At 35.9% G+C, this 26357-nt stretch overlaps 1 protein-coding gene across 5 annotated transcripts in view; it reads right to left on the bottom strand.

Moving 5' to 3' along the window:
• The window catches only part of MYO6 (myosin VI), a 257778-nt gene that overhangs the window by 175943 nt on the left and 55478 nt on the right, over positions 1–26357 (bottom strand). For all 5 annotated transcript variants that reach the window (XM_063443007.1, XM_063443009.1, XM_063443010.1 and 2 more), the window contains exons 2-4: positions 15221–15365; positions 13812–13881; positions 2273–2346 (exon numbers count right to left, since the gene is read on the bottom strand). In XM_063443007.1, coding sequence (XP_063299077.1) covers positions 2273–2346; positions 13812–13881; positions 15221–15337 — 261 coding nt within the window. In that variant the 5' untranslated portion in view covers positions 15338–15365. The remainder of the gene's footprint in view (positions 1–2272; positions 2347–13811; positions 13882–15220; positions 15366–26357) is intronic.

Below are 26357 nucleotides of genomic sequence, written 5' to 3'. Positions count from 1 at the left end.
TTAAAACAAATTCCGCAGCACTTTACAGTAGTTGGACGAACAGACGTGCAGTTGTAACCAGACAAGTTGGACACACAGGAACAGAGGGGTTGAGGGCCCTGCTCAATGAGCACACAGGGAGTGGGGTAAAGTGACACAAAAGGTAAGGATAGTATTAGACTAATGACAGTTGCAAGAGAGGAATCAGTGGGGAGCTATTAACAGTTTAATTGATACGCTTTTATGAAGAAGTGGGTTTTTAATGATTTTTTTAAGGAGTGGAGACTGGGTGAGCATCTAACTGGAGGAGGGAAATGAGTTCCACAGGAATGGTGCAGCCCTCGAGAAGTCTTGAAGGCGAGCATCAGAGGTGGGAGTATGGACAGAAGATAGACGTAAGTCTTCAGCAGAGCGTAAGCGCCTGGACGGGACATACTTGTGTATTAGGTAGGATAGATAGGTGGGAGCATTAGGTAGAGATTTGAAAGCAAGAACCAGAATTTTAAATTGAGCCCTATATCTTACGGGAAGCTAATGTAGGGACTGACAGAAGGGTGAGGCGTGGGAGGTGCAGGCGGACAGGAAGATGAGCCTCGCTGCCGCATTCATTATGGACTGTAACAGTTGGGAGTTGGGAGCACGTAAGACCACTGAGAAGTGGATTACAGTAGTCAAGGCGAGAAAGGACAGTGGAATGGACCAGCATCTTAGTCGCATCTGACGTTAGGTAGGGTCAGATGTGCAATGTTTTTGAGATGGAAACAACAGGATTTGGCGATAGACTGAACATGAGGCGTGAAGGAGAGGTCGGAGTCAAAGAGAACACCTAGGCAGTGAGCCTGCATGGTGGAGCTGATGGTAGCACCGTTGACTTGGAGAGAGACAGACTCAGGAGTAGCAACACTTGTTGGAGGAAATACCAGAATTTCCGTTTTGATCAAGTTGAGTTTAAGGAAGTGGGCAGCCATCCAGTTAGAAATAGCAGAGAGGCAGCCAGAGACACTAGTCAAGAGGTACAGGGAGAGATCAGGAGAGGACAGGTAGATTTGCGTGTCATCCGCATAGAAATAATATTGGAAGCGAAAGGAGCTAATGAGTTTACCAAGGGAGGGAGTATAGATAGAGAACAGTAAGGGACCAAGGGGGACACCAACAGAGTTGGAGAAAGAAACACTGAAAGAGTGCTTAGAGAGGTAGGAGGAGCACCAGGAGAGAGCAATATCTTGTAGACCGATATTACGAGGATGAGAAGAAGCTGTTGATGATCAACAGTGTCAAAAGCCGCAGACAGGTCAAGGAGAATTAGGATAGAGTAGTGACCACGTGATTTTGCAGCGAGTAGATCATTGGATACTTTTGTCAGTGCAGTTTCCACAGAGTGCTTAGCACGGAAACCAGACTGAAACGGGTCTAGCTGAGAGTTGGACTCAAGGAAGTCTGTCAATCTCGCATACATAACTATTTCAAGGATCTTGGATGCAAAAGGCAGTACCGAGATAGGACGGTAGCTGGATGGGGAGTTATGGTCAAGGTTGGGCTTCTTTAGAATTGGGGTTATAGTTGCATGTTTGATGGGCGATGGAAATAGGCCCGAGAAGAGAGAGAGATGGAGAATTTTAGTGAGAGGTGGAGAAAGAGAAGAAGACAGATTATGGATGAGATGTGAGGGAATTGGATCTAGGGAGCAGGTGGTGGGGTGGGAGGACTGGAGCAGAGCAGAAACCTCTTCCACTGTAGCAGGTGCGAATGAACAGCAGAGGGAGTGAGGTAAGGGGAAGAAGAAAGGTGAGAGATCTCTTCCCTGATTATAGAGATCTTGTCAGTGAAGTGAGTTGCAAAGTCTGAGGCGGTCAAGTTAGTAGGTGGAGGAGGAACAATAGGGCGACGAAGAGTCTTTATAAAATTAGGTTTTATAAAACCTAATGCCTCCCACCCATTGGCAGGGGGGGGTATTCATTTTATAATACCTGGGAGACCTAATGTTCACTTTATTTACATAATTATTTATTTATTTTGTAGCTATATTCTAAGCTTTTTGCAAATCCATAGATGGCAGTTAGGGGCTATTCATTGTACAATACCTAGCAAGATCTAATGTCCCCCTCCAGCCCACCCATTTGCAGCAGATGAGGGCTAATAAAACATAGAAGTGGTGTGGACATACCATTGTCCACCTACTCAAAAGCTTGCCACAGTCAACACTCCCAATATTCCCAGGGTATATATAAATATATATATAAATTTCGTGTGCTGGTAAACTTGAGAACATAATCAGAAAATCACTAATACTTACATAGATTTGATCTTTACTGTATCGGACTTTAACGTTATGAAGGAGTGTGGCTTCATTCAAATACATCAAAGAACCTAAAATGAAAAGAGCACAAATTAAAAAACAGAATTTTGCTGTTTATTCCTAGTATGTCAACTTAGAATATGTTGATTTGTGAGTTGAATTGCCTCGGACTAGTATCTTGCCATTCCTGCCTTTGGCTCGCCTCATTAAACCTTAATGGAGCTTCACGTTAGTTATCACATGCTGAAAACTGTTTGGAAGAAACAGCATTGATGGTATTGGTAGTGAATACTGAAACAAGAAGGGTTCAAAATGCAAACCTTACATTCATCAAGGGCAAGTGATATCATTAAACAGTACTATTATGATCAAAGGGCACATATTTCTAACTAACACAAAGTGAAAAACTTTAATAAAGATAACCAAATTAGACAGATCGTAGGAGAACTGCATGAGTCTGAGAACAGAGAATAACTCAAACAACTTGTCCTTTGGTGGATGGGTCCCTGTTTAGTATTCATGATAGTTACAACTCAAATGTGAGGAAGGCTGAACTTGATGGACGCAAGTCTCTTTTCAGCTATGTAATTATTTAATTATGTAACTAATTTGTGCTACTACAAGAAGAACCTGAACCATTTCAAATAAAAAAATATATATTTAAATTAGTAAGAGCACAACTGACCTGTAAAACTATCCAACTTTCCAAACTATTCCAAACTATTATCCAGCAATAACGTTCAACATACAATATTAATAATTTGACAAGAACAAAATATTGATGTTGATCCCCTGGCATGGGACACGCTCCCATTAGAGAGCCCACAGCAGCCCAGCTGCCCCCTCCCCTTTGCGAGGTTATCCCGGTCTTCACAGGGGATACTTACTTAGGCAATGCAGCATGAACCAGAGCACCAACCACGGGATCCTGGGATGCACAGCGCAATGCACAGTGATGTTCCATTCAAACTCAACTTCGTGAGCATATTTATAATATCAGGAGAGGTTTTTTAGATCATAACGTTTCACTTCATTTTTTAAATTGCCACTTCAATTCTGTGGCATTCAGTGTGTGCAAAACCACTGGAGAGGCGGTAGTCTGGAATCGATGTTGAGTCATTGTGAGACGAAGTCAATGTTTAATTTAGAAACTTTGTCTCCCAATGGACTCAACATCTATTTCGAGATGTCTGCACTCATCTAACCATTCTTACAATTTTTGCAAATTACCATCCCAGTTTTGAATTTACTACTTTTCATAGTATTCTTTATAGTATTTTTATATTATATATACATTTATTTATGTATATTTTTTATAATTACTATGTTTTATATATATATATATATATTTTTTTTTTAAATGTTTTATTTCGTTTCATTCATGATTATTATTAATTTTGCTTTTTTTATAAATATACTGATATCCATAGATTAATATATCTCCAAACTATATTTAATCTGGTCTGATCTTATAAAATTTTATTTTATTTTTTTAAAGATCTATTCTCCTTTTATTATGAATCTCTAATATTGTAAATCTTTTCATGATATTAGTATGATCTATTTACAATTCAAGTTATTAACTATATTATATCCCATCGGTTGATTAAAGATTACGAACAAATTTACTGTTTTGCCCCATTTCAAAATAGCATTTTATACACTTCCGGGATTGTCTGTACGCGAAAGTATGGGAGAGGCAACTCCAGTATGCCGTCATGATGTAATTACGCCAATTGCCGTCATCACCCTGAACGGAACTGAAAGAATGCGAAAATGATTACGGAGCACCAAACAGCGCGAAATTCAATTTCCGGAAGGACAAATTAAAAGACAGCATGGAGAAAAGTCTATTATACACCTTGAAGAAGACCGATCCAGGTTGAAACGCGTGTGTTTGAGGACTTTTATTTTATCTATATTTTATTTACAGCTTATGTTGTTGCTGTATTTTATATTTGTTTTTATTTGGGTAAAATCTCTTCACCTTTACCTATGTGGTACCATAAAAGGAGAATCTCAAAGAGTGGAGCTGACAGCCAGAATAAGCTTATTATTCAACTACCTACTTGTTGTGGCTCTGGAAAGTATGAGTGACCCATTACCTCTATAATTGATCTATTTTGATTTTATACAGTATTATGCTATGATTGTTTTAATACTGTTTTTGCAGAACAATCAGAAGGTTCTATACTCATACTAATTAAGTATTTATCACTGTGTGCTGTTGATCACATTTGCACCACCCATTATTTATGTGTTTTTATCTATGTATTTAGTGTCATTTGAGTGATTTAAGACACTGGGGTAGTTGCATTTATACCTGCACTTTAGCATCAATCCACCTATATTTTATCCTTTCTTGGATTTAATATTTTATCTTTTTATTAAGTTTACTAATCTCCAGCTATATAGTTTTCAGCATATTAACTACTTTTTTTTAAAAAACAAGCCAAATGTAGTTATGTGAGTTGTCTACACTCTACATGTTTAGCTAGCATAGCACTCAACAAATCACATCGCGATTTAGATACTAAAGAAGTATAAATAAAACCAGTCCTTTGTAGGCAATCCTTAATCTCCACTTCTCCTCTCTCCTACAAAGGACTGGTTTTATTTATACTTCTTTTTACTATATAGTTCACTTTTAAATAGTTTTATTTATTCTGTTTATTAATAAAGATTCTGTTTTAATACCCAGTCATTCTTGAGCTCCTTATACTCTCACCATCACTCTGCTGTTCCTGATCTACATATATCCCTAGGTGGGGATTGTTCCACCTAAAGCTCCATACACTAGAGCAGGTCATTGCTCTAGCAAATGTAAGTAGGCCAAATATTATTTACTTATCCTACTTTTACATACGTACTGTACCATTGGTATACATCCTTATTTTTTTCATATGATGAATCGCACTACCTTGGGAATCTGATACCAGCAAAAAGAAATCCTTAGACGGGGATTGTTCCGTCCAGGCTCCTAAAATAGAGCTTTATAAGCTCTGGAAAACGTGAGGGCCCCTTTGGAATATATCTTTATAACCATATTATTCATAACATACTGCACTATCATTGTACTTTTATTTCCCTTTTTTTAAGAGTAAGACACACAATTGCGAAATCTGCTGCTACCTGTGTATGTATGATTTTATTATAATAATTCTTAGCGCTGTCCACCTAATTTACTTGCTTGTTTTGTTCTATTGTTCACAAGGTAAAAGGAACTCCTTGTTGGTGAATAGCTGCTTTATTGGATAGAGAGCACTTATCACTTTTTTCACTATCTGCGATTTAGATACTGACTACTAGCTAGACATACCCAACTTGCCTTGTTTTTCACTAACACTTACTTGATAGTACTAAGTTTACTACTTAGTCTGTGTAGAAACATAAAATGTGACAGCAGATAAGAACCATTCGGCCCATCTAGTCTGCCCAATTTTATAAATACTTTCATTAGTCCCTGGCCTTATCTTATAGTTAGGACAGCCTTATGCCTATCCTACACATGCTTAAACTCCTTTACTGTGTTAACCTCTACCACTTCAGCTGGAAGGCTATTCCATGCATCCACTACCTTCTCAGTAAAGTAGCACTTCCTGATATTATGTTTAAACCTTTGCCCCTCTAATTTAAGACTATGTCCTCTTGTTGTGGTAGTTTTTCTTCTTTTAAATTTAGTCTCCTCCTTTACTGTGTTGATTCTCTTTATGCATTTAAATGTTTCTGTCATATCCCACCATCTCATCTTTCCTCCAAGCTATACATGTTAAGTTCTTTTATACTGTATACTGCAACATGTACTTAGTATCTTCATTAATAAGTCCCTCATGATATAATATTATCTACTGCATGATAACCCACATTAGTGCTAATAGCTGGTCTCTTACTCTGTCCGAAAGCCTGATTTACGCAGCACAATGTTTTACCCAAATCTTGCTTGTTTTCTTTAATTAAAAATGAGGCTTGTCTAACCTCTTAGAGATCATGCATTTACAGTTAATTAACCATGCTCACGCACTTATCTCTGCTCATGTATAGTCCATCATTGCATATTCTGCAAAAGTTGTGATTGTACCACTGTAATGTCTGTTCAACTATGCCTCAATAAAAACAAAGAATGACAAAAAAAAGATTGAAAAAAAAAGTATATTTATTTTAAACTTTATAGTGTCAATTTGGGTAATGCCACTCATTGGCGGTAAGAAAAAAATGCTTCACTCTGGCACTACTATATTTTCATGGATTATTAGCGTTACACATTTTAAAAAGGTCATGTCTAAGGGAGAGGAAGAAGCGTATAATGTGTTCCTTATTGAACTTTGTACGCCTATTGGCTTTGGAACAGTACAATGTGGCAGGTATTGAGGTAATGCTGAAATTAGCAAATAGTCTTGTTAATAGGTAACTTGTCTGGGAAATTTTTAACAATTTGAGCATGAAAGCTGTCCCTATGGTTAAATAAACTGCTTGGATGAGAGAACTTACTGCTGCATGGGAATGGTTTCCATATTGTAATAGACTATTTTATATCCCATCAACATAAATTGATGCAAAGCTTGCACTGTGACAGTCTGCGGGGTACTATTTAATGTCATTTCATTTAGAAATTTACTTTAATAACCTTGCATCCGTGTTCTATGTATTTGTTATTGTTAGGAAAGTTATGATAACTGCAAAGCTCCCACTGTACTATAGATATAATACTCACTTAACAATCTGTCAGAATCGATTTAAGCAGCTTTTCAGAATTTTACAAAAAAAAAGCAACTAGTTTGTATATGAATCAGAATTGTGTATCTCTTTGCTCACCATACAGCATACAATATTTCTATTTCGTCCCATGTTGCACTGCTAGTTGGAGTTTCAGTAAAATAAAATTACTTGTTTAATTTATATTGTTTATTTGTTAAAACATATTTTATATATGCATTAATATTTTTTTTTTAATATGTTGGTGCCCTGAAAAAAAACAGCAGAACCTAAACATATTCTTTCTGGTAAATTACTTTTAGAATTTCTAATAACTTATTGCAAAGTCATGCAAGTTTCCAAAAGGACAAAATCACAGGAGTGTATATTCTTCCCATTGGGAACATATTAGAAATTAAAATGGCTCTGTCACCCTCTCCCCCTTACAAATAAATAAATATATAAATGAGCTCTTCACAGACATGAGATCTGTGGAATGCTTATAAAAACTGTGTTGAAATTTCACTTAAATTCCAACGCAGTCAAAAGATATCATTAGACATATTAGGGACTACTTTGTCTTACGTGTTTTCCTCACACTTGACACAGGGCGGCAAAAACACAGATCTACCATTAACAAGATTTTCAAACCCAATGCTGTCCCTAGTGACAGCTGATAGGAAAAACTCTTTATCTATGGTGGTTCTCACGGGATCAAAAATGTCTACACTGTCTTATTTACACTGTCATTATTATACACCCTTATTGTTTTGTGCATATTGATTTGCAAACAGATTTTTTTCACACAGCACTTTAATTGTAAATATCTGTCTATGCTAGTTAAACTATTTTTTTATATATATAAGCCATTTGGAGAGGAAATCTCTGAAGTGCCTGGGCCTATTTTATTGTGCAGGTAAAGTGTGCTCAATCCTTCCTGGACTGCATGCACACTTGGGGGTATTTGGAGCATGTGCCATCCTATACCTTTGTACAAACAAAGGGTCTGGTTTCTAGCTTATCATACTAACATGGAAATTACATTTCTAGATTAGAATGTCAATTTTATCCAAATCTGGGCAGCATGGTCTGGATAACGTTCTCAAATAATCACTACTGTCCACATTTGGACAAAATTGATCATGCTAAAGAGACAGTATGGATTATGTAGTAATAATAAGGGTTAGGCTGCTAATGTCAAACATTGATTTACACAGAATTAATGAACAGTGCCATTCGCCTACAAGCATTATAACCAATACAATGGGCTTTAGAGGTTTTGGTGCTTAGAGTCTCTCTTTATTTATTTATTATTGCCATTTATATAGCGCCAACAGATTCCGTAGCGCTTTACAATCTTTAAAGGACAAACTGGGCAACCAATCGGAAAAAGAAGGTCAGGAGAGTTATATACTCTCTTCTAAGTATATGAGACATTTACTGCAAGGAAACTTATGTTTTGGGCAAAATATGTATCGCTTATCTATGTGGTATTTTTTTTTAATGAGAAATGTTTTATTATTGTTGCTTATTGTCGCTTATTATTAGGTTGTTGTTTTTGGGGGTGTAGAAAGCGGTTTGGCAGGTTCACCTTAAAACCAAACTGTCACTCTTAAGGAAATTACACCATTTAACAAAACATTGAAAATCACCTATGTGTTTAACCTTTTTGTGATGTTCCATTTTATTTTATAAACATACTATGTATTAAAGACTTAGCACGTAACATCACAATCCCGTTCAGTTCAGTCAGGGAACACATATTAAAGAACAAATACAGTGTTAATTTTCCTCTTCCATTTTGTTCAATGGCAGAATAGATCCGAATGTCTAATGATTCTTGACAGGGAGCCAAGATGGAGGCACCCAGTTGGAGGATGCATGTGTGGATTTCTATATCAACAGAGTTATTCACTAAAATGATTTCAAAGTGAATTTCTAATTTAAGGTAAAAAACAGCTTAACTGGAAACATTCTCTAAGTCAGCTATGCCTCTAGCTTAACTACTTTGGCCTTAAATTGGAAATTCATGTTTAATTCTCACTTTAGTGAATAAATCCTGTTAATTTCATTTTTTCAGTCTTCAAAAAGCCATATTTGCTAAATATAGGGGATAGGTAAACAACATATTAAACATTCTGGGAAATAGCAGTTTCCTTTTAAGATCACCCATTCAATGATATGCAGATCTATTATGTTAGATAAGATACTTACTGAAGCAATATCCAAAACAGTATTAAACAACACTGTACTGCTCATCTTGTTACATTTCAATAATGTAATTCAGGCAACTGGCATTACTTCAGTAAGCAGATATCAAGTTGCCATTCTGTTTTGAGAATGGAAATAAGTTTTCCTATTCCTTTATATGAAATGGCAATTAATAAGATTAGCAATTTACAGCAGTAATTGGCAAGAAAGGATGAGCTCACAGTGTAGGAGTGAACCAGACAAACAGGATTTTCGACATGATTAAATTCTGGACAAATTGTGCATTTCACCTTCTCCCACACCCACATAGAACTAAAATAACTTAGACCTATGGTTCAAAAAATGTTAACCTTACATTCTCCACTAATAAAAATAACTTGTTTCTACAGTAACAGTCAAAAAAAATAATGCAGGTTTTCCCATAACATTTTATCCATGATAAAAGTGATAATTGATATATCAAATCCAGAGGCAGCGGTGTCATTTATCGAGAACCATAACCTTTAATCCTGCCTAAAGCATCCACCAACAGCCCGGAATTGTCCTGCTTTGTCATATGGTCACTAATAATGGCTCAGTTATTCTAAACAGCAACCATGTACTACTGAAGGCAGATGTTCACATTCAGGTAGTCCTGATAAAGGCATATGGAACACTGATATATGACTAACATCTGAATGCTGTGATTGTTGATTTAGTTGACTAATGAAAACAGCAGGTTTTCACAAATCTATTATAACATCTGTAATTAGAAACAAAAAGTGTATATATATATATATATATATATATATATATATATATATATATGATGGTTTGTACAAAATGCTTAGATTAATTGAATATGTTCTGTATAAGATAATGTCCATAAATATGCTTCTGTACAACTTGATTCATTTCTTTCAGTTTGACAATATTGTTTGTGTATTGTATGTTTTGTTTTATGAGTGTTTTCACACTATGACTCACTACTGCACAAGGCTGGGCCAATAACGTAGAAATTAATGCATGCATTATACAGGCAGCAAGTGGGGAACTGGGTTTTAGGTTCCAAGAATAACCCAGGTTTTTGCCAAGCCTTTTGAAGTAGTTTTTTTCCAAATATTAGTAGGTGGTACCCAAATAGTCTTTTTGCACTAGAATGTGCTATAGAAGTCATGATGACAATATTATGTACAATATTTAGGAGCAAGGCTTAAAACCATGACCAAAATAGGTACCAAAATACTTTCAGCTTGAGTCTAAAGCAAAACTCAATGACGTCTCCTCCATAGCCTGTCAACTAAAGCCACCAACCAATTTCTCAGTTTGCCCTCTACTTAAACTTGGTAATTTTATTTTCCCAGGCTGTCATTTAATGATATAACGCATAATCACACAGCAGAGGACATTTTATATCCACTAACATTATGTGCAGAAAACATTAACGGGGTTAATTACTAAAGTAAGTAACCAAAGAGAAAGCATAGCTGACTTAGAGAATTATTCCAGCTCGACTTTTTTGACTTTAAATGTGATTTGATTTCACTTTGAATTATCCCTTAATAAATAAGCCTGTGTCTCAAACTCTCCCCTTTTCACCCCTGCCCAAATCTTAGTAATCACTGAAAGAGGGACCTGAGGTTACTGAAGAGTAACCACTTGCTGATCTTTTGGGAGGGCCAGCTGAGCTGCAATATGTTTTTTTTTCCTTTTTACTGGGCTGCTTTGCAGGCACCTGATATATGAAAAATTGCATGAGTGGTACACTGAAACCATTCACCACTAAAATGAAGGGATTAGGTGATAATGACACCCATAGTGGGGCTTCAGTCCCTTAAATCCTCTAGGGATTCCTTTGATAAAACATTTCTAAAAAGTTACATTACCTTCTATTAATAGAACCAAATGTAAAAGATGTGGATTTAGATAATCATTATTAAAGGGCACCATAACAACTTCATTAGAATTAGGCTGTTATGGTTCCAGGAGGTCCCTGGCACTTACTTAGCTTCAGGACTTAAACCTTTAACACAGGGTTTAACTCCAAACTTGAATCCAGTGCTAGTTAGCTCCACCCAACTCCTTCTGCTTTTGTCTGAGGCTTGAATGAGGAAATCTCAGACAGCCTTCAACAGGGGCGATGCTGATTGACTGAGAGCGTCAGTTGATTTTAAGCATGTCAATAGCTCCTCATTCACAAAATTGCTTGAGAAAAAGACATATGTGTAAAAACTAGAAAATTAGACTACAGTTGTGTTCAAAAGTTTGCATACCCTTGGAGAATCGTTAATATATGTACCATTTTTAAAGAAAATATGAATGAGCAGGCAAACACATTTCTTTTATTTCTTATGGGATTCATATTCAACTGTAGATTATAACAGAATGGCACAATCATAAAACAAAACATGGCATCAAAGAAAAAAATGAAATGACCCTTTGTCCAAAAGTCTGCATACCCTTAGTTCTTAATACTGTGTATTGCCATCTTTAGCATCAATGACAGTATGCAGTCTTTTGTAATAGTTGTCTATGAGGCCCCTAATTCTTGCATGTGGTATAGCTCCCATTTGTCTTGGCAAAATGCCTCCAGGTCATGCAAAGTCTTTGGTCATCTTGCATGAACTGCACAATTGAGATCTCCCCATATGTCTGATTAAGGTCAGGAGACTGTGATGGCCACTCCAGAACCTTCACCTTTTTCTGCTGTAACCACTGGAGGGTCAACTTGGCCTTGTGCTTAGGGTCACGGTCATGCTGGAAAGTCCAAGAGCATCCTTTATTCAGAAGAATTCAAATTGCATGCAAGTATTTTCTGATAAAATGCTGCATTCATCTTGCCATCAATTTTCACAAGATTATCTGTGCCTTTAGAGCTCACACCCACCAAAACATCAGTAAGCTACCACCATGCTTCACAGATGGTATTCTTTTCACTATAGACCTTGTTGACCCCTCTCCAAACAAAGCGCTTATGGTTGTGACCATAAATCTCTATTTTTGTCTCGTCACTCCAAATTACAGTGTGCCAGAAGCTGTGAGGTGTGGCATGGTGTTGTCGGGCATATTGTAAACTGGCTTTTTTGTGGCATTGGCACAGTAAACGCTTCTCTCTGGCAAGTCTACCATGCAGCTCATTTTGGTTCAAGTATCGTCATATTATGCTCCTTGAAACAACCATACAGTATTTTTCCAAAGCAGCCTGTGTTTCTCCTGAGTTTACCTGTGGGTTTTTATTTGGATCCCAAACAATTCTTCTGGCACTTGCGGCTGAAATCTTTCTTGGTGTACCTGACCTTGTCTTGGTATCAAGAGATCCCTGAATTTTCCACTTCTTAATAAGTGATTGAACAGTACTGACTCGTATTTTCAAGGCTTTGGATATCTTTTTGCATCCTTTTCCATCTTTATAAAGTACCATTACCTTGTTACCCAGGTCTTTTGACAGTTCTTTTCTGCTCCCCATGGCTCAGTATCTAGCCTGCTCAGTGCATCCACGTGAGAGCTAACAAACTCATTGACTATTTATACACAGACACTAATTGCAATTTAAAAAGCCACCGGTGTGGGAAATTAACCTTTGATTGCAATTTTAACCTTTGTGTCACTTTGTGTGTCTGTCACAAGACCAAACATTCAAGGTGATGTAAACTTTTAATCAGGGCCATTTGCATGATTTCTGTTATCATTATGATTAAAAAAGGAGCCAAACATTGATGTGATAATAAATGGATTCATATGATCGCTATCCTTATACTATCCCTATATTTTCAAAATCAGTGCCAAAATTTCACAATTTCTGCCAGGGTATGCAATCTTTTGAGCACAACTGTATATTGACCACAACATAGCCAAAACTAGTTTGGAAAAATGTGTCATGGTCTGGTTAATCTGGAGTTCTTAAACAACTTCCAAAAGGTAGGGTGAGAATGTGTCATGGATGTCTCCAAAGATCCATCATGCCCTGAGAAAACAGTACACACTGGTGGTGGAAAACTTTAAGCCCCTCAATACCAACTGAGAATCAACTGAAAGAAACAGCTTATCTAAAATGACCATGCACATCCCTTCATGACCACAGTCTACCTATTTTCAAATGGATATTTTAAGAATGTAAAGTTCAATATAATAAACCATCATCTCAGTCAAGCTGGTTCAACAGACATCAGTGTGTCATCAGCATACTTCAATGGACTACACAGTCAACAGATCTCAAGCATCGTTGGAAAGGTGTAGAACACAAACAGTATTATTTTCTAAACTGATCATTCAAAGGGAATTCCAAATTTAAGGGCACAATAGCTGAAAGAACAACTAGCTCAGGCATATTTTTTTAAATCAGCTATTTTGACCTTACATTTGAAATGTACTTTGAATTCTCAATTCTTTAGTAAATTACCCTGGAAGTCTGCAATGAACATGTGGCTAAACACTTGCAAAAGCCATCAAGTTAGCATGGGCCTACATTTCTAAAGAATGTTTGTAGGACCTACGTTAAACTGTTTATTGAACAAATTGGTCAATTTTGGACATTAAAAGAGGTCGACATAAGTTTTGATAGTGGATAATTAAGACACTTAATATAACTAAATATCAGTGAAAGTTGTATAGTTTGTTCAATTACAGCTATATATAACTTGTATTTTATACTCACAGTTGTCTTCTACATGTTTGTTTTTGTCTTCTTCTGCAGGAAACACTTGGTTTATAGCAGCCAAAAATGTCTGTGCAATAAACAATAATAATATGTGAGGTGCAATCATAAATGGCACGTTTTACATGAAAATACATGTCAACATTATATAACAAACAACCAGATCAAAGAAAAATTTTACTCATCACTACAAACTAAATATGACAGTAAAAAACAATTAAGACAATATGAGTTTTGTGTACCTTCCCATGCATTTATGCCATGATATACCTCCTTAAAGGAACACTGTAATTGCTATAACTATTTCAACTTATTGTTTGGCACTGTTTCCCCATTCAGTGTTCAACTTTTTTGAGCAGATTAACACTAAATAAGTGTCCCTAGCCACACACAGCCTGGAAACTTCTCGGGGTATGGCTAGGGCAGAGATTACATACTTATTTTTGGACATATCAGTTCATATCACCAATGGGCTCTGTGATAGGATGAAAGCAGATATCTGGCATTCTCATCCAATCACAGCCAACCATTGCTGCTTAGGCTAATGCTTCCTTATTAATTCATGCTGCTCATATTGCATGGGCTGCTAAAAACTCTTATTTAGAATTAAAACATTAAAATGGTTTAACACCAAATAGAAATATGGTGCCAGGGGACTCAAGACAATGTGATCACCTAAATGAGCAAAAAAATAATAATGTCAACAATATAAAAATACTAAGAAAAAAAAGCAGTCAGCTGATGCTCTCAGCCAATCAGTGACTTCGCATTCACTAAACTGGCTTTGAAAAGATACGTTTCTTCCAAGTAAATTTAGTGAATGGGGAGTCACTGATTGGCTGAGAGCGTGAGCTGAATCCCACTTGGGGGAGGATGGACATTGCCACTGGAGGCAACTTTGGGGTTAAACCATTCAAGGACGGTTTAAGGTAAGAGTGGCTCCAAGATATTTGGTGCCTGGAGTGTCCCTTTAAGCTAAAGTTGTTTAGGTGCCTACAGTATCCCTTTAAATTGATGTTAAAACTTCAATAGTGTTCTAACATATTCTTTATTAGTTTTACATAATCTTTGCAATGATTCCATTCATCAAAAATAACAGTGCTAATAAAAATACAGAATATTTTATGTTTATGAGTTTATGTTTATGAGTTTTACTAATATTTACTATATTAGTAATTACTAATCATGTAACCAAATTATCCATTCACTTAATTTTTAGATTCTCATTTATGCATCTTCATTAGCTACTTTTCCATGGATGGGCAAGAACAATAAATGTTATAAACAAATAAATTAATTAGTTTTGGTCTGTATTTTTAGATTTGGCCTGTAGAACTGGACTTGAAATGGGATCCCAAATACATGAAATACATTCAATTACATATTTTTATCTGCAATTGGTAACTTACCTTTCCCTTTTGATTTAAGGGCTCAATAGTCAGGGAATCTGGTCCGATATCAACAATATTACCCAACTGAAATCCATCTGTCGGATGTGGCGCCCACACTGGCTTCCCATCCTCCATGGTGCCGTGCAATTGGTCTCAATTCTTGCTGTGTAAGGAAAAAGAAGAAACAGACTGAGACATGCATACTTTGGTCTATATTTTTATATTTCACGTTGTATTTCTTCAAAGTTTAGTATTGTTCTTGTGAGTGTGAATGTCATTGGTAAGTTTATAAAATAACCGGTGTGTTTTGCATAAGGCATAGACAAATGGTAGAATGCCATGCTGAAAATGTGGGTCGAACAGATTGGTCACATATTTCTAACATAATAATGAAGAATCCGCTTCGAATTATTAGGCTACCTTTGGCACTGCAGATGTTGTGTACTACCTCTCCCATGCTGAAGGATGCCTGTACCTTAGTTAGAGCATCAATATGCTAGAACCTTAGTCCCTACTTATCCTATGTTAATCTGTGATTTACTATTACGTTGACATCACAGATTAATTTACATTTTGGCCATACACTAATTTCTAATACTCTGTTAATGTTACACTGCCCCTTTGGATATCCAATTGTGCTGACCCTTTTTTCTTCACCTTCACCGAACACCGCTTTTCCCATAGTCCACTGCTGGATAGGTAAGTTTGGGGTAAAATTAACCACCATTAATCAGAATGAGGCACTCCTGATTGTCCAAATAACACACAAAAGAACACTTTAAAATCTACTTTTTCTTTGCTTTAAACTGTTTCCCAAAGTTTTTCAATGCATTGTCTATATAATAAATTAAACATATAAGGTATTCTTTTACACATACAGATTATTTTAGTGATAACAAAGAACTCTTGTAATACATTGCCTTTCCGTAAATCTAGTTACACAGGAGAGATGTATTGTACTTTAAAGAAATTGCATGTAAGAAAAGCGAGATGAAACAGGATTATTTTCACATGGACAGCACAGACATAACTCTCAATTAAAACCTGCAGATGTGCATTAAAGTTTCAGTAGAAATGAATCTCTCATTAGCAGTTGCCAACAGTTTTAGTACAACCCTCCAAGGGCATATTGTACTATACAGACAGGAGTTTCAAAATCAATTTCTACCTCAGATACCTCATATCAACCTTAGAAATACACAAACCAAGCTGAGGGACACATGTTATCAGGATAAAGGGAATCTGGTTCCTACGCTGGAGTTAGGGAGTTGAAAGAAATAACAATACTTTAAAAAATATATCACATTAGAAGTCTCCTAGATCACACCACACACATGCACGCACACACACACCTCAGATGGTCTCACACACCTTGGATGGTGTCAGATGTTTCTGAAGTGCATTTGCTTTGATGCTCAACCAGTCAAAATGATGGCACAGACATTTTTTGGCTGCTATAAACCAATGGGAAATGTGGTTCAATAACCTCTGTGGTACTTAAGTGAGCCATCACTACTTTAACCAAATGGCTTTCAAGCAGAGGTCTGTAGACCTCTCCAACTGTTCCCACGACCATCTGTGGTGTAATAAAAAAAATATGATAAAAACAAAATGCTTGACATGAATGTAGGTGTTTTTTTGTTCTGATTTTTTTTAGGTTACTTGCATTTACAAATCATAAAGTATACGCTTTAAATTTAACTTAGTATAATATTTAAACCATGTATTTTATTTCATTTTATTTTAAACCAGAATTATTATTTGCTAAACAGTGAGATGTGGTAAGCTGCCTATCAAGAAAGCGCATAATAAATTAAAAATAGGATAAAATAATACGTTGGAAAACTAAAATCTTAGAAAGTACAGTTTTAGATTTATTTTAATTCTTCTATTTTTTTTTTTTGCTCTGTATCTTTCTGCATTGCAGCAAGTTATTAATTGACTACTAACTGAACAATCCCTATGTCACAATGTCACATATTTAGCTTATTTGTTCAATTATATAATAAATATGTTTAAAGTTATCTGTTTATTGTAATTTATTCAGAAAAAATATATATATTTTTGTCTACAGTGTTAAAATATAAATGAGTAATAAATAATGTGCTTCTGGTATGGTTTTGTAACAAGCTACAGAGATTTAATCATTAAAATACCTCATTATCCCAGTCATATGGTAATAGTTCAATAGCCAAATCCTTCCAAACAAACTGTACATTCAAGTCAAGTTGGCATCAGTTCACAAATTACTTTTTAAACATAACCTATCTGATTGTAACTATGACATCTATGACAATAAAAAGGAATATATCTATATATATATATATATATATATCTATATATATATATATATAGATATATATATATATATATCTATATATATATATATATATATATAGATATATATATATATATATATATATATATATATATATATATATATATATATATATATATATATATATATATATATATATATTATTTTTTTTTTTTTTTATAAAAATGTGTCTAATCGACCTGGGCTTTATGTGGACAACTTAGACATGCATCATCATTAGACAGCTCCTCTGTACATATAGTACTTTCTCTCCCTTATACAATTAAATGATGGAAGATAATACATTTAGTTTTACAAATCACAGAACTTTGAGTACCCTGTGGCTGCTCTCTGAAGACTTATTTAAAAACTTCCATATTCTCAAGCTGTGGTTACTGCAAAATGTATAGCTTGGCTTGATGAAAATTATTTTGATCTATTTTGAATAGCTTTAACTTTATTTATGTAAACAGAACTTGAGGCTAGAGCTCCTATAACATTAAGGGGTGTTGGCTTAAGAGTTTGAGAAAAACTAGTGATTTGCATTTTTTGGGAGCAAGTAAGAAGTGCCACTTCAAGAGATGTGCATGCAAAATATGGCCATTGAAGGATGAGCATTTGTTAACTTTCCTTCAATGGTTTCACTGACACATTTACATACTGTATGATAATTAGAGATTAGTCTAGTGTGCAATCTTGAAGTCCCTCTCCTGTCCAAAACCATGGGGGGAAATAGTAGTAAGAGGAAGTGCTATATGGATGGAAAATAGTATATAATCTTTATTTAACATACAGTTACCATTAGCAAGTAAATGACCGACACATAATATTTTTGACTAAGCTTTTCCATTGATTTCACATTTTTGGATAAACTTTTAAAATTATTCAATATATTGAAAAAATATTGTAATATTTTAATATTTTTGGTATATTTTTAATATTTAATTCTTTTTTTTTTTTTTTTTTTTTTTTAAGGATTATCCAAAAAAATCAAATCATCTGATAAGTTTTTCAAAGATAATAAATTAGGGCCATAGCATTTAAAAATACATAAGGTGAACATGCACAATTTCTGTATTGTTAAATATTTTATGCTCTGAATTTAAACTATCGAATGATGCTTGGTACCTGTCTATAGTTTTGTTAGTATCAAGTAATTACTAGCCTGTCTGTACCACAACACTGGGAATATTACATAAAAGATATTTTTAAAAAATCATTTTAGTGCCAAAATCAAGGCACCAACGTTATTATGTGTAGTTCAGGCTTGTCCAATCTGGGGACCGAAACTGCTAGTATTGCCAGGAGGCGAAGGAGGCAGGAAGCCCTTTACAAACTGTGCTCTGTCTGCACATTTTTGTTTATGTATGTTTGTGACTGTGTGTCTGTGATTGTGTTTGTGTGTGTGTGTGTTGGTCTGTCTATGTCTGTGATTATGTGTTTGCATGTATGTGATTGTTTGTATAGGTCTGTGATTGCATGTGTGTGTGTATGTCTGTGATGGTATGTGGGTCTGTGATTGTGTGTCTATATCTGTGATTATGTGTGTGTGTATTTATGATTATGTGTATAGGTCTGTGATTGTATGTATGTGTGGGTCAATAATTGTGTGTGTATGCCTGTGTGTGTACATCTGTGATTCTGTGAGTGAATGTATGTCATTGTGTGTATAGGTCTGTGATTGTATGTGTTTGTGTATGTGTGTATTTCTGTGGTTACGTGTGCATCTGTATATACATGTGTATGTGTTTAGTGGATAACTTCCTAATTCTGTATCCTTAAATATGGTAATCCCACATAAGGATAACAAATAATTGAGTTATCTACTAAACAATTAAAATATCAAAATTAAGAAAATGGATTTTAAATTTGTATTACTTATATACATTAACTATATTATATATTTGATGAGTGGCCCAAGTTAATTCCTCTTTGCTCAAGGAACCCAAAAGGTTGGACATGCATGGTGTAGATTAATTACCTAGTGGCTGTACAAACCTCTCACTCTACCAGAATTGGTCTTAGGCCTCAGGTTCCAGGCAAAAAGCCTAGAAGTGACCATTGTCAGTATATCTGTACATGCATGTTCCTTGTGTTTGCATGAAATATAATTTAAGCGCACATGTTGGTGCTCCTGTATGTGTGCAATATAAGTAATTGTATAAGATTGCATACCGATGTGAGTCAAATGCAAGTAATTGTGTATTTTGATATTCCTGTGTACCTGGAATGTCAGTAAATGCCAGTGATCCTGTTTGTGCAACGTAAGGGCAAAGTTAGGTCATGTGACACCATGAATAATGTAATGTGCAGCTGCAATGCACAATTTCCACAATGATCTGCCACACTTAAGAGCGAACTTTGTATTGTAGCAACTGTAGTTGATGACCTTTTTAAAGGCCACACTCTCCCTATATTTGTAAAGTGCTATTCCCATGATGCACATTGTTGTATGGGTTGGCTGAGCATCATGAAAATTGTATATCACATAAATTTTTTATTAACTCCCAATCATCTCTCCCTACCACCCCATCATTCTCTACTAGTCCTCTAATTTTCTCCCTTATTTCCCTAGTTCACACAGCTATGTCAATAGCTTCTTCAGTTCTCTACCTAGACCTCCAGTAATCTCACCCAAGCCCACTCCTAATCATTTGCTAACCTCCAGTTATATGTCTCTAGCCCCCAGTTTTCTTCCTAACCACCCAGTTATCTTTCCAAAGACCATCCCCAATTATTTCGTCCCAGCCGACTCCAAGTTATCTCTGCCTAGCCTGTCCCCATTATTTCTTGGTAGCACCTTCAGTTTTTCCCTAGCTCTCCCAGTTATCTCTACTTAGCCCCCCTAATCATATCTGCCTCATCCCCCTAATTATCTATCCATAGTGTCCCTGATATCTCTACTCCTCCCCTCCAGTTATCTTTCCCTCAATCTTTCCACTGTCACAGTACCTGTAGTGTTGTCATGCTGTCTTTGCTTAGGAGAGTATTGTGACTTATTTCTTATCCCTTTAAATTGTTAGCTCGTTTGGGTAGAGTCCTCTTTATTATGTCAAACATATTTTGTTAGAATGAAATGCATGTCTTGTTTACCTACTATACATTTCTCTTTTATTTTATCATTAAAGTAGCAGGGTCACCAGAAAGCATCCAGCACCATCATACAACAATTTAAATGCTGTCCATACATGCCATTGGAAAACAAATATAAAGAAAGCACATTCAATCAAGTTGGTTAATTAGTCAAATAATGAACAATAAGAAAAGGGCATTCAAAATACTGAAATAAGATAGGTCAATAGCATCATATAACAAATATAAGAGAGTCAACAAGGTTTGCAAAAAGGCAATTAGTCTAAACCAGAAAAAAAAACTTGTAGCCAAAGAGAGTAAGATCAACTCCAAAAAGTTTTTAAAATATATTAATGTAAACAAGTCAAGAGTGAAAGTGTTGGTCCATTGGACTATGAGATGGTCTCAACCTAGTGTGTTAGGACAATTTAAGAAAATTAATGTAAACAAAGCTCCATGGCCATATGGTATTCACCCACTTAAAAAAAATTGCAAGCCTGACGTGTGTTTCAGTGCTTCATTACGCACCTTGATCAGAGGCCGAGGAGAACAAATTAACAATTAAGTAATTAAGTAAGTTTCCCACACTAGGAGGTACGTGGTCAACCAGTCAATCAAAATCAAAGTAGGCGGAGAGGCTCAATTAAGCAAAGAATGTGACCAGCCCCCAGATGATTTGTTCTGAAGTAGCCAACAATGGCATAAAGGGGAGTGTCAGATAAAAAGGTCTACAGTTTCAGACCATGTAAATGAAAATCTTTTGAACAGGAAAAAAAAAGTAAACGTATAAACAGGTTTTAAATTACAGTGCAGGACTATAGCATCAGCTACCTTGCCGAGCAAGGCCAAAGGAGGTAGGAATGAGGTAACCATTGGCAGGCTAACTTACTCAGTTCCACCCACCAAACTCGTCCTGCATAAACGCACATTCAACAAATAATACAAAATGCAATGCAAAGGTATGGTAACTACCAAAAGGAACCACTCCGCCAATGCAAACTATTATCCAAAACCTATAAAAGCTCTTATAGGGACACTATAGTCACCCAGACCACTTCAGCTCAATGAAGTGGTCTGGGTGCCAGGTCCCTCAGGTTTTAACCCTTCAGATGCAAACATAGCAGTTTCAGAGAAACTGCTATGTTTACATTTGGGGTTAATCCAGCCTCTAATGGCTGTCTCCATCGCGCAGAGCGATGAGAAATACTTTCCTATGGACACTTTGAATGCGCGCGCGGCACTTGCCACGCATGCGCATATGGCTCCAGTGACATTGGACGGGGGAGCTGACATCGGACAGGGAGGAGAGGTCACCTGCGCTGAGGGAGCCCAGCGCTGGAGTAAGGTAAGTGGCTGAAGGGGTTTTAACCCCTTCAGCACCACGGGAGGGAGACCCTGAGGGTGGGGGCACCCTGAGGGTGGGGGCACCCTCAGGGCACTTTAGTGTCAGGAAAACCGCTTTGTTTTCCTGACACTTTAGTGACCCTTTCACTTATGTTGGCAACCCTAAGGGTAAAAAATGAACAATGTATAATTCACACATTGAAGCATCCGGCTTCTGAATCTGAGTTTCTGGAAGCATGCAGTGCCACCAGGCAGGGGCTCTGCTGATTGGCTATAGCAGTCAGCTGAAGCTCTAAGCCAATCAGTAGCTCCCCGTTTATAAAAAAAAAAAGGTTACCTAGTTTTTCAATAGGGAGCTACTAAATGGCTTAGAGCCCCTGCCTGGTGGCACCCCTTCGATTCCTGAAATTTAGATTCAGAAGCTGGATGCCCAGAAGCTTCCTGGCACAATGACAACTTAATTTAGATGAAGTTGTTATGGTAACTAGAGTGTTCCTTTAAGTCAGCTATACTTTCAGTTCAGCTACTCTGGCCTTAAATTTGTAATTCACTTTGAATTCTCATTTTAGTAAATAACGCAGGCATATGCACTATTTTTACTAGAACTTAAGTGAGTTTCTTACATTCACTATGTTATTGTGAAATTACATGTTCAAAAGTAAAATGCTGTAATTAATGTGAGTGAGGAATAATGCCTCATGACAGAATCTAGAAATTATGTATGCACCTCAGCAACTATAAATCTGATTCTCTAGAGACGAAGAATGTTAAATGTTAGAAAGGGAATATTAAACTTACACCTTTCTTGATTTGCATGAATTAGCTCTTCCAATAATGAAATGAAATGCAGTACTCGTTATGAATGCTAACACCTTTAAAAGTACAATCTGTTCTCCTTGGTTTCAGAAAAACAGAAAAATTATTATATATATATATATATATATATATATATATATATATATATATATATATATATATATATATATATATATATCTTAATACAGCTACAATCTCTACATATATATATGGAAAGGTTTTACAGCATGCAGGATGCTGGACACAGACTGGCTGGTGATATATGATCTCTGAAAGATCGTCTTACTATATAAGAGGACTGCATCCTCACAGCTAAATTAACTAATTAAGTCAATTGGAAAGAAGAACCGCTTGAGGTTGAAACTGCAGATAGGATCATATCACAGTATTCCAACTTATAAACATACAAGGTGTGACAGCAAGAAAAGCACTTTAGAGGTTGGAAATGGAGGTATATCAAATATGCATGCATTCATTTCTGTAACTAAACAATATGCTGGAACTCTACAGCCTCTTAACTGACTGAGATACAATTTGCAAAGCGCTTGACCTTTCAGCATGGGTCACACCACTGTAGTGACTAAAAATGTCAGATAAACATTTTTTTGTGAAAAAATACCAATTATGAAATAAAAATAATCAATAACAAAATGTGAAATAAAGTGTCATTCATGGTACATGATAAAAGTCATTTAAGGCTTGTGCGGGTTAAAGCATGCCATTTTTCACTCAAGGGTTGTTGCAAATTCCAGTGTTTGTGTAACTCTGTGTGGTGTGTGAATTTAGCAGACAGCCATTTTCATTCTCCTTGAGTGTGGTCAAGCAATGTGAGGAGTACCAGGCTATTATCATAAACCTTGACAACCTCCAATTGTGAAAAAATTGAAGATATCTTTCCAAATCAGTTAAAATCCAAAGTCATTTGTTTGCCCCATGGACCGTTACAACCAAAATACACAGAGTATAGGTATGCTATAGCAGACAGAGCAAAAATGGCAACTTTTGTTTTTTTTACAGGCTTTATAAAGACAATAAGATAGCATGTTTAAAAGCAATTGAAATGAAGCCACCGGTTCATAAACACCCCACTCCTGTGAACACCATATAGACAAATCACTGCCATGTTCATCAACAAAATGTGATAAGCATGGCAGTGATCCTAAAAATTACAATGACTATACATTGTCACTCTGTTTCCTTCTTCTCCCAGTGGTTACCGGAGCTGTAAGAATGTTATCTTCATATCTTGTCTCTTTTTTTGGCTATTCAATTTATTACATGTATCAAACATTATCTTGTATCTTTTTTGACTATTTAATTTATTACACATCAAATGGACAAAGACAGTGTTTTACACTGGGAATGTTTAGCTTATTTGCTATAACTGACTATTATTTCTAATGTGATCGTGGTAGGGGTGCATTCTAACATGCTATCGAATTGTCTTGATGCAGTATATAAACAAACATGTAGACTATGTAAGCTTTTATTTATTTTTTTGCTATATCTACGGTCTCAAGCCTAAACTTGATGCTGTGGCTTTTTTTTTTATACATTGTGGGTTAAATGTCCTATAGAGATTAATAGATACCAAAATGCCCTTGGATTTTAATTGATTTAGGAGTTCCTATCTTTTGATTTTTTTTTTCCATGGTCAACCGTTGTTGTGGGTCACTGAATATGTGAGTACTTGTAACATGTGAATGTCTACTGGATTGTATTTTAAAGCATGTATTGGGCTTCTTGTAAATGTGGTGTATAAATGGATACAGCGACATTCTTGTGGTGTTGGTTTTGGGAACCCCCAATTATGACTGAGTATACAAGGAGAGACACTTAGAAAACATACATTTTCCGTCCTTAAAAGATAAGAACATTTCCACAGATTAGCTGAATACTTGGAATGTGGTGAGGATACTGATGTTAATTATTTAAAATATAACATATGGAGAAATAAACCTAGGTTTAGGATTTTACTGACATCTTAGTAAATATAAATTGAATAATGATTACAAATATAAATTATTTTTATAAAGAGTAAACTGAAAATTGTACAGTGATTCCACATATATTTTATAAAAAGGCTTGACTGATCTGATTGATAAGGGATCACAAAACTGGACAAACTCTACACCTGGGCTTGGGGCTGGAAGGACTCCATGTAGGGAAAGAAACACAGAAACATAGAACGTGGCGGCAGATAATAACCATTCGGCCCATCTAGTCTGCCCAATTTTCTAAATACTTTCATTAGTCCCTGGCCTTATCTTATAGTTAGGATAGCCTTATGCCTATCCCATGAATGCTTAAACTCCTTTACTGTGTTAACCTCTACCACTTCAGCTGGAAGGCTATTACATGCATCCACTACCCTCTCAGTAAAGTAATACTTCCTAAACGTATTATTTTTTTATATATATAATTCTTTATTTTTGTGCATAGGAATTCAAAGTCTAGGTGTATGACATTGGTTAAATCTGCAATTTGAGAACCTAAAATTAATTTTAAACCTTTGTCCCTCTAATTTAGGACTATGTCCTCTTGTTGTGGTAGCTTTTCTTCTTTTAAATATAGTCTCCTCCTTTACTGTGTTGATTCCCTTTATGTATTTAAATGTTTCTATCATATCCCCCCTGTCTCATCTTTCCTCCAAGCTATACATGTTAAGATCCTTTAACCTTTCCTTTAACCTTTTATCCAGTAATCTATGAAAGTGACATTGTCGTATATATTGCTATACAATTCTTTAATTCAGATGAATTCCCTGTATTTTACTTTAAACGTATTATGGATGTTGACCATTTTCATTGAAACTGGCTTAAGTTTAGGTTTTCTGTGTTTTATTTAAATTCTGGCAATGCATGTTTTATTTTTATCAAAAAAACAGAGAGAGTGGGGTAGAGAATCCACCTGCATAAAGCGGGTGGAAAAACGAATCCACTGAACTATACCTCCTAGAGTCAAATGTCACATAAATAGGGTAAATGAACCTTTATTAGAAAAATATAAAAATACTAAATACACCAAAATAGTGTGTATAAATCGTGATAAAGTGGATGCCAACACCGATAAAAACTTGGGCGGGCTAGACCTACAAAGTACCTTCACTGAGAATGAGATAAAGGTAAGTAAAAAGTATTAATCTTAAGGTAATCACTGTAATAATCACCTAAAAAAAAAAACCTTTTAGGGCAGCGGTGGTGGTCTTCTCCCACCACCTAACCCCTCTTTTCTCCTTTTCTCTGTTTTATTTTTATATTTGTCATGTAAACATTATTTTTTATATTTCTAAGGTTGAGTTCATTGTAGTCGTTATGATGCCAGGAGAACCCTTACCTCAGTCCTCACCATGCTCCATGTCTACTGGAATGGCCTATTCTACAGATCCAGGCTCCATCCATTAACTGAGAGCTTCAGCTCACTAATTGCAGCCAATGAATGGCACACTGTGCAAATATATTTTCACAGAATTGACATTAACCAGCCTAGAACGTTTTACTCACCAATGATGCTGGTGAATGTGGAGTTATACACATACAGACACCAGGCACCATGACCACTTCAAATCCCTGAAGTAGTCATGATACGTGGAATAACCCTTTAACG

Source organism: Pelobates fuscus, chromosome 2, assembly GCF_036172605.1.
Source record: "Pelobates fuscus isolate aPelFus1 chromosome 2, aPelFus1.pri, whole genome shotgun sequence".
NCBI lineage: Eukaryota > Metazoa > Chordata > Amphibia > Anura > Pelobatidae > Pelobates > Pelobates fuscus.
This window is presented reverse-complemented; position numbering and strand designations above follow the sequence as displayed.